General features: G+C 34.5%; 2 protein-coding genes across 3 annotated transcripts; one reads left to right on the top strand and one right to left on the bottom strand.

The window, feature by feature from the left end:
• Positions 1-3,985: 3,985 nt before the first annotated feature.
• Positions 3,986-6,360, top strand: LOC116003791. Of its 2 annotated transcripts, none has more exons than XM_031243718.1 (6): positions 3,986-4,162; positions 4,410-4,460; positions 4,545-4,584; positions 4,968-5,008; positions 5,933-5,992; positions 6,096-6,360. In XM_031243718.1, exons 1-6 carry the CDS (start codon positions 4,097-4,099, stop codon positions 6,144-6,146), a joined length of 309 nt encoding a protein of 102 aa, XP_031099578.1. In that variant the 5' UTR covers positions 3,986-4,096; the 3' UTR covers positions 6,147-6,360. The 2 variants fall into 2 exon arrangements, with proteins under 2 accessions (XP_031099578.1, XP_031099577.1); XM_031243717.1 differs by having other exon boundaries at positions 3,996-4,162; positions 4,545-4,617.
• A 6,965-nt stretch (positions 6,361-13,325) lies between these two features.
• LOC116004019 lies at positions 13,326-13,649 on the bottom strand. The gene has a single exon (XM_031243959.1). The coding sequence runs from the start codon at positions 13,647-13,649 to the stop codon at positions 13,326-13,328; it is 324 nt and encodes a 107-aa protein (XP_031099819.1).
• Between the last annotated feature and the right edge of the window lie 1,850 nt (positions 13,650-15,499).

Raw genomic sequence — 15,499 nt, 5'->3', positions numbered from 1 at the left:
GAACAAATAGAAGAGGGTAATGAAAGAGAGTCTTCCGCCACTTGGTTCCACCAGTAGCCTTGCCATGCTGGCTCACGGGCGTGCCAGTCCCGTGGGTCAGTCCCTCTAGGTAAAGAATGCAACGAGACAGAACATTTCCAGAAACAACACTCAACAGACGAAATAGGCAACTATACTAAGATTTTCCAGAACAGAATATACCAACAACAATAGGCTATCATGAGTAGAATAAATGACATTTCAAAAATATAAGAAACTTTAAGATCAAAACACAATATCGAAGATATACCACTACAATAGCTCAAGAATACAAGAATACACATATTATTATATAAGAGTGGAAAATAGGTTTTATTGAACGTTGGGATTACCTCTTAAGCTATTCAATCCAAGCAACTTAAATCACAAGCTCAACGCATTAATAGTCTACGATAGGGAACCTAAGAACCAAATTGAGTCCACACTTAATTACCAAAATTATTAATACTAATAATAGTATTAATCCACCTCTTCAGCTCATAAACCTCTTATTTATAGTCTTTGTATTATCATCCATCACCATTAATTATTCTTTAATCCCTATTAACATTAATCCCTCATAATACCATAACATCTTTATTTAACCCATCCTCATTATTTTCAAAATAACACCCATAACATCAGTACGCAACAAAATCATCATCGTCAACATCTGGAGCTTACCTACGATCGCCGGAGGAGAGGGATGGCCGAAGGAAACGCCACGCCTGATTTGCTGCCATTCGAACACCACGCCTGGAAAACAAGGGAGCCAATCATTGGACGTCGCCTGTTCTGCACGCTGGACCTACTGTTGGGCCAAAGGGAGAACTAGACATCGTAGTCAAAGCCAGATCAACCACGTCGATGCTTGAGTACGCCGCCACAAGTTCGTCGAAAATAGAGGGGGTTGCTAGAACAGAGAAGACAACGATGCTATCGAACCGAAATAGAGAGAGAGCGAGAGAGAGGAGGTCGCTGGTCTTCTCGTCGTTACTCCACCGCCTGAATTTTCGCTGCCTCACGCCTACTGCTTCATTGTTGGTAGGGAGGCTGCTGGACTTCACCGCCGAGCTCCACCGTTATATATATTTGGGCTTAGAAGAATTCTAGGAGATAAGAATCATTTGAGCTCAAGAATGATTTATTGGGTTCATATACATATAATAGAAATTATATATTATGGGCTTAGGATATGTGGTTAGTAAAATAGTAATTATAAAAATAAATTAACCAAAGCCCATAACAAAGTAATTAGATTTAAAAATATTTATTAAAATATTTAATAATAAGAAAATAATTCTTTTTCAAAATATTTATAATTATAAAATAATAATAATATAGGAAAATGCGCGGTGTCACACTCTACCCCCTTAAAATGAGCTTTGTCCCCGAAGCTCAAAATGATTTTGGGGATAAAGAGTCTAAAATTGGTACGGTAGTAGATAGAGAAAAATATGTATAGAATATACGCTTAGTTTTGAAGAATTCGGTCAGATAAGAAAAAGATAATGAGGGGTTTAGGCTTCTAATTCAAGGACATCGTTGGTTAAGAATAGAATTAAGGTTATCAAGGCTACAACTTAGGAAATAAGGTTGTCATCTTGCACATAATCATTTCAAGAAGAAGACAATAAAAGAATAAGGAATTTCAACTTCAAGCGGTGGGTCTCTTCGGTCAAACGATTCGATCACAACACGTTGACCGATTGACGGTTCTTGCCTTGGCTTCTCACGCGTCTCGAATCCGAAATTCTTACCAGATTTACTTCATAAGCTAAAGCCTCATTCATCTTTACTTCTGCAGGAGGAGCTACATACGACGAATCACGAATATCCTTCTTCAATACGCTTATAAATTCTTGTCCAATTTAGTTGGCAAAGCCGACCTAGAAGCCACTTCTCAATCATTCCTCATTCAACTATTAACACCGAGATTACTTATCATTGACATTATTGGTAATTCATCCCATTCATGATTACCATATCATCGGACCATAATATCCTCATCCAATTAACTTGCAACTATCGTTATTATTATAAACACTAATCACCTTTACGTTAGTAGCGTTATTGACGTCTATGTCATTCAATCTTCGTTAGCCATACCATAGCATCTTCGTAGTATAGATATTCAATTCACATCATCATACATCTCCAAGACCTTTTTATGAACAAAGAACCCCTAGCTTGACTTATCCTTCTTACAAATCCCCATCATTCCTTTAATAGGCAAAACTTTTAGCAATATCTCCTTTTTCTTCTAGAGATTCAGTCTATCATCTATTCTTTCCATCACATGATTTAGCGACCTTATGAACCAAATTTACTTCCTTGGGGTACCTTAAAACATCGAGGCCTTAACACCAACGCATCACTTATACTGTAAAATTAAAAAGGGTAAATTGCTATTTTGGTCATGTGACTATTGGGTCTTTTTAATTGCTCACGAGTTTCAAAATTGTTAATTGAATACCTTAACTACTCAATTTTTATCAATTTTGGTCGCTCCAGTCAATTTGCCGGCAAAAAGTGGCTAGAAAATTTGAATGGATAAAATCTTGAGGGCAATTTAGTCATTTGCCCATCATCTTTTCTTCTCCACTGTTTCTTTTCTTCTATGTCGTCGAAATGTTTTTGTTGAAGCCGAAATTTTTTTGCTGAAACTTGTTAAAGCTTAGACGCCATTCTCAACTTCCGAATGAGTATCATAATTAAGCCCTGCAATTAGTGTTATACTTAGGCCCTAACCTCATAAATTGGAATTGAGATTTGAGAGACTGCTAATTACGAGTACATAGAATCATATTGCAACACAATGCAAATTAAGAAAACAAAAGAAAGAGCTAGAGTAGTCCGTGCTGTTGCTCCGGAGAAATTTCCAGGCAACTGCCAGAACTCGTCGTACCTACGAACGCCGACTGGAGTACCTCCAACCACCACTGCACCACAAATTAATTCGCCGAACAGAGCTCTCGACAAAGAGATTGATTCCTTCATCTTCAGAATTCGCCTTCTTCTTATCATTGATAGTACAGTTTGACTAGTTCGGATGATGATGTTCGTTTTGATATGTGAATTTTGTAGCGCCGAGTAGTGGGTCATTTTATTATGTTAATGTCCAATCGAATGTTGAGCAATAGAGAATAAGAGAAGAAAAGGAGAAGAAGAAAAAAAATTCGGCGGCGTAGAAGATAAGAAACGGAGAAGAAGAAAAGAGGAGAAGCTAATGACTAAATTTCCCTCAAGATTTTATCCATTCAAATTTTTTGGCCACTTTTCGTCGATAATTTGACCGGAGCGATCAAAATTAATAAAAATTCAAATTTTTTGGCCACTTTTCGTCGATAATTTGACCGGAGCGATCAAAATTAATAAAAATTAATTAGTTAAGGTATTCAATTAACAACTTTAAAAATAGTGAAGTGCAATTAACAAGATCAATAGTCACAAGAGCCAAATAGCAATTTTCCCTTTTTAATTGAGTTAATTCTATTTTTGATCCTAGATTTATAGGTAGTAGTCCACTTTTAGTCCCTTTTTATTAAAATATCCACATTTGGTCCTAGTATTATTGTGACATGACCATTTTTGGTCCTCCTTCAACAAAATCGTTAAAATGACGTTAAATACAATGACATTTTGATCTTTTTTTTTACAAAGTAAGTTGATCCGCTATATTTTATATTTTATTTTTTTTAAAAAAAATCCCTATTTGAGACCGAAATGCCCTTGCATTTATGAGAATTTTAACAATTTTGTTGATAAAGGACCAAAAATAGTCATGCCACAATAATACTAGGACCAAAATGAAATGTTTTGAAAAAAAAGACTAAAAGTGGAATGACGCCTATAGATCTAGGACCAAAAATGGAATTAACTCCTTTTTAATTTTACTGTAACTATAAGTGAAATACTACTTAAGGGACTAAAAGTTAAACATTTTCATCACCCATGGAAGAAAAAAAAATTTTAAAAGAAAGCAATTTGAAAGGACAAGGACTATTGAGTATTGACTTGAAATTCTTGCACCAGACGACGTTGAGCGTTCAACTCGGAGAAGGCAGGAGTTCCGGCCATGGATGAGCTTGAATTCCGACGTTTTCTTGAGCTCTTCCCGGTCGTCAGATCTCGCGATTTTCACGTAAACCTCCCAACTCTCTGATAGATACAACCGTATATACACAAATTTCTCCGAGACTACACTATATTTTATTATCTGTTCTCTTTTTCCATATTCTTTGATTTGCCTCTGCTAGCTGATATTAACTTTCCAGGAATTTAAGTTAAAGTTTAGGTTTAGATTATAGAGAAAAGAATTAGTTGCTGAAGTAATTGATATATTTAGTTGCTTGAAACAATTATTTATTTATTTATTTTTTTACTTTCAGCTTGAATCTGAGACGAGGCAATCAGCTTCTCAGTCGGTGCGAAATTTGGAGGTAGATAAACATAGAATGCTTTCGGTATGGAGCTTGGTTAAATTATAGCTTTATAGCATCTGATTCCAAAATTTTCACCATTAGGGAAGGAAACTACTCAATGAAGGGAATGGAGCTGATGGAGGTAGTTCTAAGACTCGGGAAATTGACTACCATGGTACTTTTGTAAACCATTAAGGGTTCAATTTCTTTTTATGGAAAATGCATGCACTATGTTTCTAAATTAGAGAAACCTGAAGTATTTGCATTTTTGTTGTTGCTTTGGATTCGAATACATACTGAAAATGCTTACATGAGCACTGTTTTTTCTCTTTGAATCATAAGGTTTCTTTTTGTTCTGCTACAATTTACTTGGTAGATTGAACGATTGTTGAGATTCGGTGCGGAGCTGTAGTTGAAAATGATATGGTGACATGAACCTCTAAGGGATTAGACAGTAGTTTAGTATGTATTCTTAATCATTTGAATTGGAAATTTTTGTTAACTAGATGTATTGACATGATACAGATGCATTTTGGAACAAACTGAAGGCAGTTGCAGAGCAAAAGGTTTGTCTTATTACTCATTATTTTTATTCCTTGGTTGATGAATGGAATTATGTCTTTATGGAATACAGGCTAACCCAACATTCACTAGCAAATAGGGGAATGCATCACTTTTTGCTGTCTAGTATACAGAACATATTCCACTCTTATGGTTATGAATCACTTGTTCATTTATAGGCATTCCACCAGATGATATGAGTTCTGTTTGTTATCATGATCTGCTACTTTGTGTTCTATGATTTTCCAATTTGTGTTATACTTTGTTGTAAATCAGGGATAGATTCCTTTTTTCTTTTTCCCACTTGAATAGTCAATGCTACCACCTCTAATTCAGAGAAAAGATAAACGTTGATGAGCAGGGTGTTACTTTTTGGCATCTAAGAGAAATGGGTGGGTGCAAAAAATTATAAATGATATCTTAATTCTATGTAGCCATTTCCTTATGTCAACTCAGAATTGTCTTTCTATTGTATCATGTTTAACGAATACTTCCATAGATTCTGATATGGTAATGTGATTTCATTAAAAACACAAAACTGAGGTGAAACCCATCTACTACAATCATAGATGGAGGTGTACCTGCAAAGAAGAGAACCCATCATGATCCGTACAAGAAATGACCATTGAAACTTAAAACTAGTGAAACCCCTAGAAGAATCAAATTAGACACACCCCAACTCTATCTTCCTTAGCAGTAGACCAGAACATAGTGCATATGCACTCTTCATTGTAGCAGGAACACAGAACACTGGCACCCGACCTAAAAGCAATATTTTCCTGATTTCCTTCCCTCTTGCTTTTGCTTTGCATCCATATTGTCTATTGTAGAAACACCTATTCAAGCTCTCCATTGATTGGCAATGGAACTGAAATGATGTGATGAAGATGTAATGGCTCTTTAACTGCAGTTGTCCTTGCAATTTACAGGTTGGCACAGTGGAAGCAGAAAAGTTTTGCAAGGCATTTCAGCAAGTTTACATGAAACTTGTAAGTATACTCCATGATAGCGCTTTTGCTATTTGGTTGACTATGGAATCTTTGGACATAATTACCTCAGTAAGTGACTCAACCTCTTATTTGTTGCTTTCAGGTTTATGAAGAACTGAGTTCAGATGCTGCTCATAGCTTTCTAAACTCATGATATGGTTTTAGACACTGTTTTCCCCTGTTAGGGGCTAGAATTCCGGAAGCTATCTGTTTGCGTGCTCTTCAATCCTTTTTATTCATTGTCTTGCTGTTTTACTCCTTCATATCAGAGCTGTACTAGGCTATCACATATTCACATGTAAACTTCACTGTTTTATCTTTTACTATTAGTAAAAACAAAGTTGTGTATTGGTGCTTTTCCCAGTTTAGTTCTGTATTAGCTGACCTTGTATTTTTCCCAGTCTGAATGCTTTGAGAGTCTTGTGGTTGGTGGGTGGGAAAATTGGGACACAAGAACCTTGTGCACAAAATGGTGTAGTCGTTTATATGTGGTAACAATAGAACAATGAATTAGACTTTGGTTTACCTAGTCGATACCTAAGGTGTGAATTTTCTTCGTCACCTTTGAATCAGACTTCTCAAGTATAAGAATACTAGTGAATTATGCGACCATCGAAATACTTGTTGGCATATTTTAGGGAGGACCATTTGTGCGTTTCAAACACTTGTGTCCCATAAGAGTAAAATTTGAATTACGATTAATTTATATTTGGATCAATTATAGTATATCACGTTAATAGGATAATAATGCATCTAATATAACATAATTAAGAGTCATTTTCATTTTTGGTCTTACTGTTATTGGGGCATTGCGAATTTTAGTCCACTTCATTAATTTTTGTCACATTGCAGCCAGTCTTATTTAGTCCTTATCACTTTTAGTCCACCATTAAAATTTTTGTCAAATAATTGTCCAAAACATGGGTATTTTGATATTTTCATGCTTTGATCATTTCCTTTACCCTTTGTAGTGGTTTTCCTTATACATTTTCATCCAATGAAGAGGTTCGGGGTCTATGTCAATTAAAAGAACAAAAGCGGATTACAAAGTTTTATCCAAGTCCCGGAATTTCTTCGATCTTCAAAAAGATGACTTTGTAAGTTTCAGTATGAGTAAGTATATTGATTGTGAATCATTCAAATGCCATGGGTTTGTAATGTGGCTCACATGGCTTTCGTCGGACTTCTTCATTGGATGAAAATGTGTAAGGAAAACCACTACAAGGGGTCAAGGAGATGACCAAAGCATGAAAAGACCAAAAATACCTCTGTTTTGGATGGCCATTTGACGAAAATTTTAACGGTGGACTAAAACTGGCAAGGACTAAATAAGACTGGCCGCATTGTGGCAAAAATTAATGAAGTGGACTAAAATTGGCAATGCCCCAATAACAATAGGACCAAAAATGGAAATGCCTCCATAATTAATAAATGGTATATACACTTAAATTGTATGTAGTATCTGTTTGTCTATACTTTCTCAACTTATTGAAACACAAAGAGTCAATACCGCATCCACCAAGTGTTAACATGTACTCCGTACTTTAAAATCTCGTGACATATTTTAAAGATATTATATATGTAACAAAATGGATATAATACAAACATTTTGAGCAAATAATAATAACACACTTGCTCTCATGTTCATTTGTTCACTATGGTCTGTCGGCAGGATTTTTTTTCCCTTTTTGTTTTGTTTTTGTTTGTTTGTTTGTTTTCGTTTTTGTTTTTGTTTTTAATGAACTCAAACAAATATTCATGGAATCATACTTGTGTGTGAGCGTCTCAAGGATCTTAATATATGAGACGGGTCGAATCTAGGATAGTTTTGTTACTTATGATAGAAATCATAATAGTTATTATAAAAACTAGTTTTATACGCGCATTGTGCGAATGGTTAATGCCCAATGTTTATATTTAAATAAATATTTGAGAGTATATCAATGCAAGATTATATAGGAGAAATTTATATATGGGTAATTGAATGGCGAATTTTTTTATTTAAATATCTAATTCAAAGTATATGAATCCAAGATAATATAGAAAATTCATTATAATTATTACTAAAATAAATGTTTGCAACCTTGTAAATCAATAGTCTAAATATTTGGTCTAAAAATGATAGTCTAAATAAATACTACTACGTACTTTTAATTTGAATTTTTCTAAGTGTTCTTAATTCTCTTTTGAGTAACATTGTCATTGTCTTCATCTTTACTATTTGTTCTCTTCCTTTTTGTGGTAGTGTGTTATTTGCAATTCGGATATTGTTGGTAGCATAGATGGCAACGTCATACAATGAGATTATGATATAAGAGCTATGAACTTTCCTTTAGGTGTTCTGCTTGGGGTTCATTTGGTTCAACCATTATTGTTGAATGAGTTATTGTGGATAAAAAAGTCCCTAGTTTAAGAAAAAAGATTAAATAATTTAATAAAAATTTGAAAATTTAAAATATTATGTATTCCAAAGATATTAAAAGGTAGTTTATCGGGTAATGAGTTATCAAAGTTATAGTACAAAATAATGTTATGTATTTAGTTACCAAGTATTTTATTAATACTATGAAAAAAAATTTTAAAATAATTTGAAGCTAATTATATTAACTAATTGGGGATTGGTTGACAAAGAGAGTACTCAAATAATAACCCAACAAATTGAAGCGGAGTCACTCTATTTTACTCTTATTGAATTAAATGAATTAGTAGTTACACAAAAAAAATGATACATATGTATTTCTTTAATACCATGAAAAAATAAAAAAGAATAGTTTGAAACCAATCATATTAACTACTTGGGGGATTTGTTGACAATGAAAGTACTCAAATAACCCATTACCCAGCAAATTGAAGCGAGAAACTATCTTTTAATATCTTTGGAATACATAATATTTTAAATTTTCAAATTTTTATTAATTTATTTAATCTTTTTTCTTAAACTATGGGTTTCTTTATCTACAATAACTCATTCAACAATAATGGTTGAACCAAATGAACCCCAATAAAAAGAACACCTAAAGGAATGTCCATAGCTCCTATATCATAATCTCATTGCATGACGTTATCTTATATGCTACCAACAATAACCGAATTGCAAATAACACACTACCAACAAAAAGGAAGAGAACAAATAGTAAAGATGAAGACAATGACAATGTTACTCAAAAGAGAATTACGAACACTTAGAAAAATTCAAATTAAAAGTAGTATTTATTTAGACTATCATTTTTAGACCAAATATTTAGACTATCGATTTTACAAGGTTCCAAACATTTATTTTAGTAATAATTATAACGAATTTTCTATATTATCTTGGATTCATATACTTTGAGTTAGATATTTAAGTAAAAAAATTCGACATTCAATTACCCATGTATAAACTTTTCCTATATAATCTTGCATTGATATACTTTCAAATATTTATTTAAATATAAACATTGGACATTAACCTATATGAATGTTTTGATTTGAATGCTCACAAGGTGACGATGATCATGAAATAGATAAAGTTGAACATGAGATGAATAACCGCATGTGAATTTGAAATACATGGATACTTGCTTGGAAAAATGTGATCGATGAATTGTGTGATAAATTGTGCCTTGATAATGTGCAATCTTTTGGCCAAGTTGAAGAGGAAATGGGTGGTGATGAAAGGGTTACATTGTGTTTGACAAAAGTAGTGTGGAAAGTGAGGATAAATTTGAGGGAGAGAAAAATGGTGACTTCGAAAAGGAGGAAGAGAAAAATATTGTGAATGAGTGGGAGAGAAAAAAATGATGAGGGAAAGAATGAATGGGATTTGAAGCCATTGCGAATTCATTTGGAATATGCCTTTTGGATATGGCATTACGGCCATAAAGATAATATGGTAGCCCAGTTCATATACGCAATCCAGTCAGGATTATGGTTCAATCGAGATTATTATTGGAATAAAATATATGGTGTGTGATATAGGGATGACATAATATCCACACCAATGGTGTGTTAGGTTATGGGATGACAAAATAATGGGTAGATTTTAATTATACCTTGAACTTGAGGTTATTTACAAGATTAACCCTAAGCTTCACCTATAAATACCTTACTCATTTCTTATTCTTAGCATTCCAAAATCACTCACAAAATCTCCTTTCTTATAGTAGTTCTTCTTCTTTATGTCAAGAGAGAAATCCTTTATTGACTCTCCCTTTTTATATGGAAAGATGTTCTAATATTTTTCCTTATAGAAAAGTGAAATAGTAGTTTTAGCGGTGATGTGGAAGGTGATAAAACGGAGAGGGAATCCCCGAGTATCGTGTTCTCGAAGGATGTCAAATTGGAGAGTTTAGAGAAACTACCTTTAACTACTAAAACAATTCGGGAATAAAGTAGTCACAAGGCATTGGTTCGGGAAGTGATTCAATTCAACTAAAACACGCGTAAGGTAAATGAGTTAGATTAGGGTTCCTTGACTCTTGCACTCTACGGGCTATGGTAGAAGTCGAAATGACAATTGGTCTACCTAAGGAAACTATATGCACCATACCGAGTGGCGTCACACTCGGACTCCCAATCCTCATTCAGTTGAAAAATTTCATCAAATATCTTGTCTACGAGTTTCCTCCGGACGTCATCCTCCCATAGAGGGCCGGAGTTGTGAGCATCTAGGTTCTCACACACTTGTGATATCTCGCCAAGTGTGTGACCTCTAACTCTTGGTGCAATCAGGGCTCTCAATTCATCAAGATCAAGCATGAGCATATATACTCACCACAAAGATAGAACAAAGTCAATTCGATCTCTAATTTCAACAAATTAATTCATAAGTGCAAGAGTTTAGGTCTCCCAATCCAATCCTAGCTAATTAGCCACTACCATTCATGAACAAGACTAACATTACCTCAACTTCAATTCCAAAAGTAAACTGGCAAGAAGAAAACTATTCAAGATAAAGCTTCAATGTAGTAATTGAAATTGCAATGTAGGAAATGAAAAGGATTAAAAATTTGGAAATGAAAAGTGTTACCAATTGAAGTTTACAATCCAATCTAAGCTTGATTCCTCTCAAGATCTCCTTCAATCCTTGTTTTCTTCTCCTTTCTCTCTCTAAAAATCTAACCTAAAGCTCTCTAAGCTCAAAATCTAAAGTTTGGAACTGAATTGGAACTCCCTAACTTGCTGAATTGTCCCCCTTTTGAACTAAATTTGAACTGAATTGGAACTCCCTAACGCGCTCTCCTTTAAGTGGCCCGTCCACGCGTGGACACAGGCGTTGATCCATTATGGGAACGTCCCACGCTTGTCTCCACGCGTGGGATAGGTGTGGACAAGGTGTTACCCTTCTCCTTTTGCTTTTTCACTTGCGCGGTTTGGTTTTGAGTGTGCCACGGTCGGTCCATCGTCCAATTGATCCTTTACCTCATCTCGTGACCTCTTCGTGATCCCGAACCTATTAGATTCCTCTAAAAAACATTCTAAAGATAGCATTCTCACAGGTGTTAGCACATCAAAGCATAAATACCACAAATTGTTTCACACAAAGGCATTAATCGATGTTAAACAACCCCTTAATAGACCCTAGACATAGGTACTTTTGGCACCTATCAAAGTTTCCACACTTTAGGTTGCTCGTACTCGAGCAATTCACAATTGAACCCAAATATCATTTAAGTGCCAAAGGTATCTATGCTACCCAGTCAACTAATTGGTCAAGTAGGCCTAGGGTGTAACCAACCGGAGAGGGTGATATCTGCCACAATATTTACAAAGGATGATAATTATGTGCCATACACTCTAAGAATATACAAACGAAGCAAAACCCCCGAGGTCACATTTTGGTTAATCAAAACTCATTTTTCACATTATCAAGCATGCAATCCAAATTTTGATTTACCTCTCATTGTGCAAAGGCCTTCGAGCCGAGCCCCCTAGTGGCAATGATGTGCACACCTCCTCTCTTGTTTTCTTGTCTTCTAGGATTACGCCTTTGGGATAACCGACTTCACGCAGAGCTCTACACTTGTTCGAAGACGGTGCAATGGTTGCCCTAAATCCTAGCAAGACGGCTCACCTCGGATCTTATCTCTAGGAGTGGCCAAAACTAGCCTTTTTTCAAACTTCTTCATTACAACCCCTCATGCCTTTTATTTAGGGATCTGGATTTACTCACATTTCTCACCAAAGGCTCACCTTTTGCCCCATGCCCTACCAAGATTAGTTCAATTATGCGCTTCGCTTACAATTATCTTTCTAAAATTAAGAGGTGCACACTCCCACTTCGAGAGATCATTGACTAAGGTCTTCACAAAATGAGAGGTGAACATCATGCAAGCACACAAAATTTTTACAAAATTTGGTATAAGAGGGGTACTTCCCATGGCTATTCACAAAGTAAAACTTTTTGGCACATACTTAGCATTCTTCATAGATAATGTGAACAATGACGCACTCTCCAAAGATCGAACACACCCATTCAACAAAACCAATCAATTAATCAATTAATTAAGCATCACAAACAATTTCAAAGCACAATGTGTTCTTTTCACACTTTAGACCAAACATCGTCCTCGATATTGTCATGAAGATTGGTGGAAAAGAAAGCACAGGTCTAATAAAGATCACATTGAGCGCCTTTCCACACTTTTAGAATTAGAAAATGGGGTATAAATAACAATATAACAAGGGATAAGAGGTATATAACCTAGTAAGCATCCCGAATTTCAACACTTTAGCTTCCAAGCATCTATGCCGTTGTTCCGAGAAAAAAATTTGTCCTTGGTCTGCACACGCCGGCGTCCACGCGTGGGACAGGCGTGGGAAAACTTTAGAGACGTCCCACTCCTGCGTCCACGCATGGACCAGTCTTTTGGTCACTTTCCTTCTTCGGTTCAAAATTGCTTCATTTTGCCTTGTGCACTTTTAAAACCTGCAAATTAGAGCTACAAAACCTACCAAATAAGGGTACAAAATCAACAAACATGGAATAAAAAACTAACCACTATCAAAACAATATGCCAAATTAAAACAAAAGCAATAAAAACATCGTGTTGCCTCCCGAGTAGTGCTACGTTTAATGTCTTTAGCTCGACGAATTTGACCATCTTTTTGATTTTTCTCTCTCTTTTTCTTTTTTTCATTCTTTTACACTTTTTCTTTTATCACTCCTTTCATCGCTCCTCATCCCATGGCTCCAAACCACAAGAATTAACCACTCCTTGCACATCGTCCGTCCCAAAATACTTCTTGACTTGATGCCCATTCACCTTGAGGTTTCCTTTCTCGGGATGCAAGATTTCTAAAGTACCACAGGGAAAGACTCTCGTGACCATGTAAGGACCGGTCTATCTAGACTTTAGCTTTCTCCTACCACGAATTCCTTGTTTATCTTAATATGCATGTCGTGGTAGAGCTTAGACCTCTCTTTGTAAGCTTTTAAAGTCTCATATGCGAGCAAACACCACTCTTCAAGCTCGTTGAGTTGGAGCGTTCTTTCCCTTCCAGCTATAGATAGATCCTCATTAAGCTTCTTAATCGCCCAATATGCCCGATGTTCAACCTCTACCGGTAGACGATACGCCTTTCCATAAACAAGTTGGTACGGGGTGGTGTCGGTAGGAGCTTTGTAAATGGTGCGGAAGGCCCACAAGGCATCATTTAGCTTATGTAACACCCCCATTTTTCAAGACCAAATTTTGCTTAAATTTTTTTTCTTTCTTAATAATTCACTAAGATCATTACAGAAGCATACAAAATTTATACGAGGGTATTACCGCCACACTTAGGCAACCACAAAACCTAAGTACTAAGGCTAAACCAATCAAAATAAAATAACAAAGTTCTCACAAGTCCTCAAAATAATAAGAAATCTTAACAAGTCTTAACTACATAAATTTTATTTGCTAAATCCCCAAGCCTTCAACAAACTCATTCTACAGCTCTTGCCACTGCAGCTCTCATCAATCACTTCCTGCTACTTACACAAGCAACAACAATAACATAACAAAGAAAATGGGGTTAGCAAACATGCTAAGTAAGGGAATTGCCTACCCCTTAAAGAAAATAATAATAATACTTTTAAATAATTTGGAAAAGGGGTAGTAGTATTTTACCAACTTCAGAAAAATTCAGCTGCATTTCCTTTGCTCAGAAAATTAGATAATATCATACTAAAAATAATAATATGGAAGCATAACATACATATTCGGAAATGGTCCTTTATACTTAGACCCTAGCGAACAGAACTTATGCTGAACGCTTCACAAAGCTCTCATTCTCAATTGGAAACTGGACTCTAACTTTAAGTGTGCACACCCTCGAATGAGGATTCCAAGCCCCTACAGGAAGTTACCAGCCCTAGTAGTCAGGATAACGTTTCTACTGACTACCCTGTAATTTAGAGTACACAGACCCGCATCTACAGAACACACCATAGTGTCCTAGTACCCGAGGATTGTTCCTTATGGGCACTCCTCAACATTAAATAATTTTTCAACCACTTATCAAAATTTTCTCAATTTCACATAGGTTCCAATTTTTAAGAAAAAATATAATTTCTTAAATCATTTTGTTTCCATACTATAAATCTCATGAAAATTTGTAAAGAAATATTTCAATTAAAAACTTTACTTTGCTCAAAATTCTTGAATCCTTAATTTCATAAAATAATATTTTATTAAAAGAAAACTTTTAATTATACTTGATCTAAGATCAATTAGCAAAAGAGAACTACATACGGTACAATACATACATAACAATAAATACTACCAATACATCTTATTTTATACATATTGTCACATATGGCAATTTAGTAATATGAACTAAAATAAAATAAATATAATTGAGTTATTTATACGGTATTATGTACGTAAATACTATAAAATACATACGGCACATGCAGTACATAATCATACGTATATATACAAATATAATATATACATTATAAATATAAGGAGTTGTAATATATATATAATCTATATACATACGTACAACACACACAAATATATATATTTATACAACTTAAATATTAATTCACCTAATTTACACATATATACCTTATTATTACATACATGTATTTATATAAATACATAATGAAAAGGAATTACATACATAAACAATTATGATACATATACGCACAGGTATAAGGAATATACATATCTTATTTAAACTCATATACATATACACACATTTTTCAATGCATCAATAAAATATAATCCACATATACTATACATAGATTCACATACGTATAAGGATATACCTATCTATACATAAATAATAATAAAAATAATTTGTATATATATACATGTATCTTATTAAACATTCATACATATATTTCTTGTATATATCTATAAATTTAAAATACAAATTTTTATACAAATACCCACAACTAGAAAAATAATTTATTGAATCCAAATTTCATTTAACCATCAATATGTACAACTTATACCACAACAGATACTTATATTCTACAATCAAACAAAAAGTTTTTAGGGTAAGCAGAAAATCAATCCACTTACCGTTAAAGCTTAT

The sequence above is a fragment of the Ipomoea triloba genome, chromosome 14, assembly GCF_003576645.1.
Source record: "Ipomoea triloba cultivar NCNSP0323 chromosome 14, ASM357664v1".
Taxonomy (NCBI): domain Eukaryota; kingdom Viridiplantae; phylum Streptophyta; class Magnoliopsida; order Solanales; family Convolvulaceae; genus Ipomoea; species Ipomoea triloba.
This window is presented reverse-complemented; position numbering and strand designations above follow the sequence as displayed.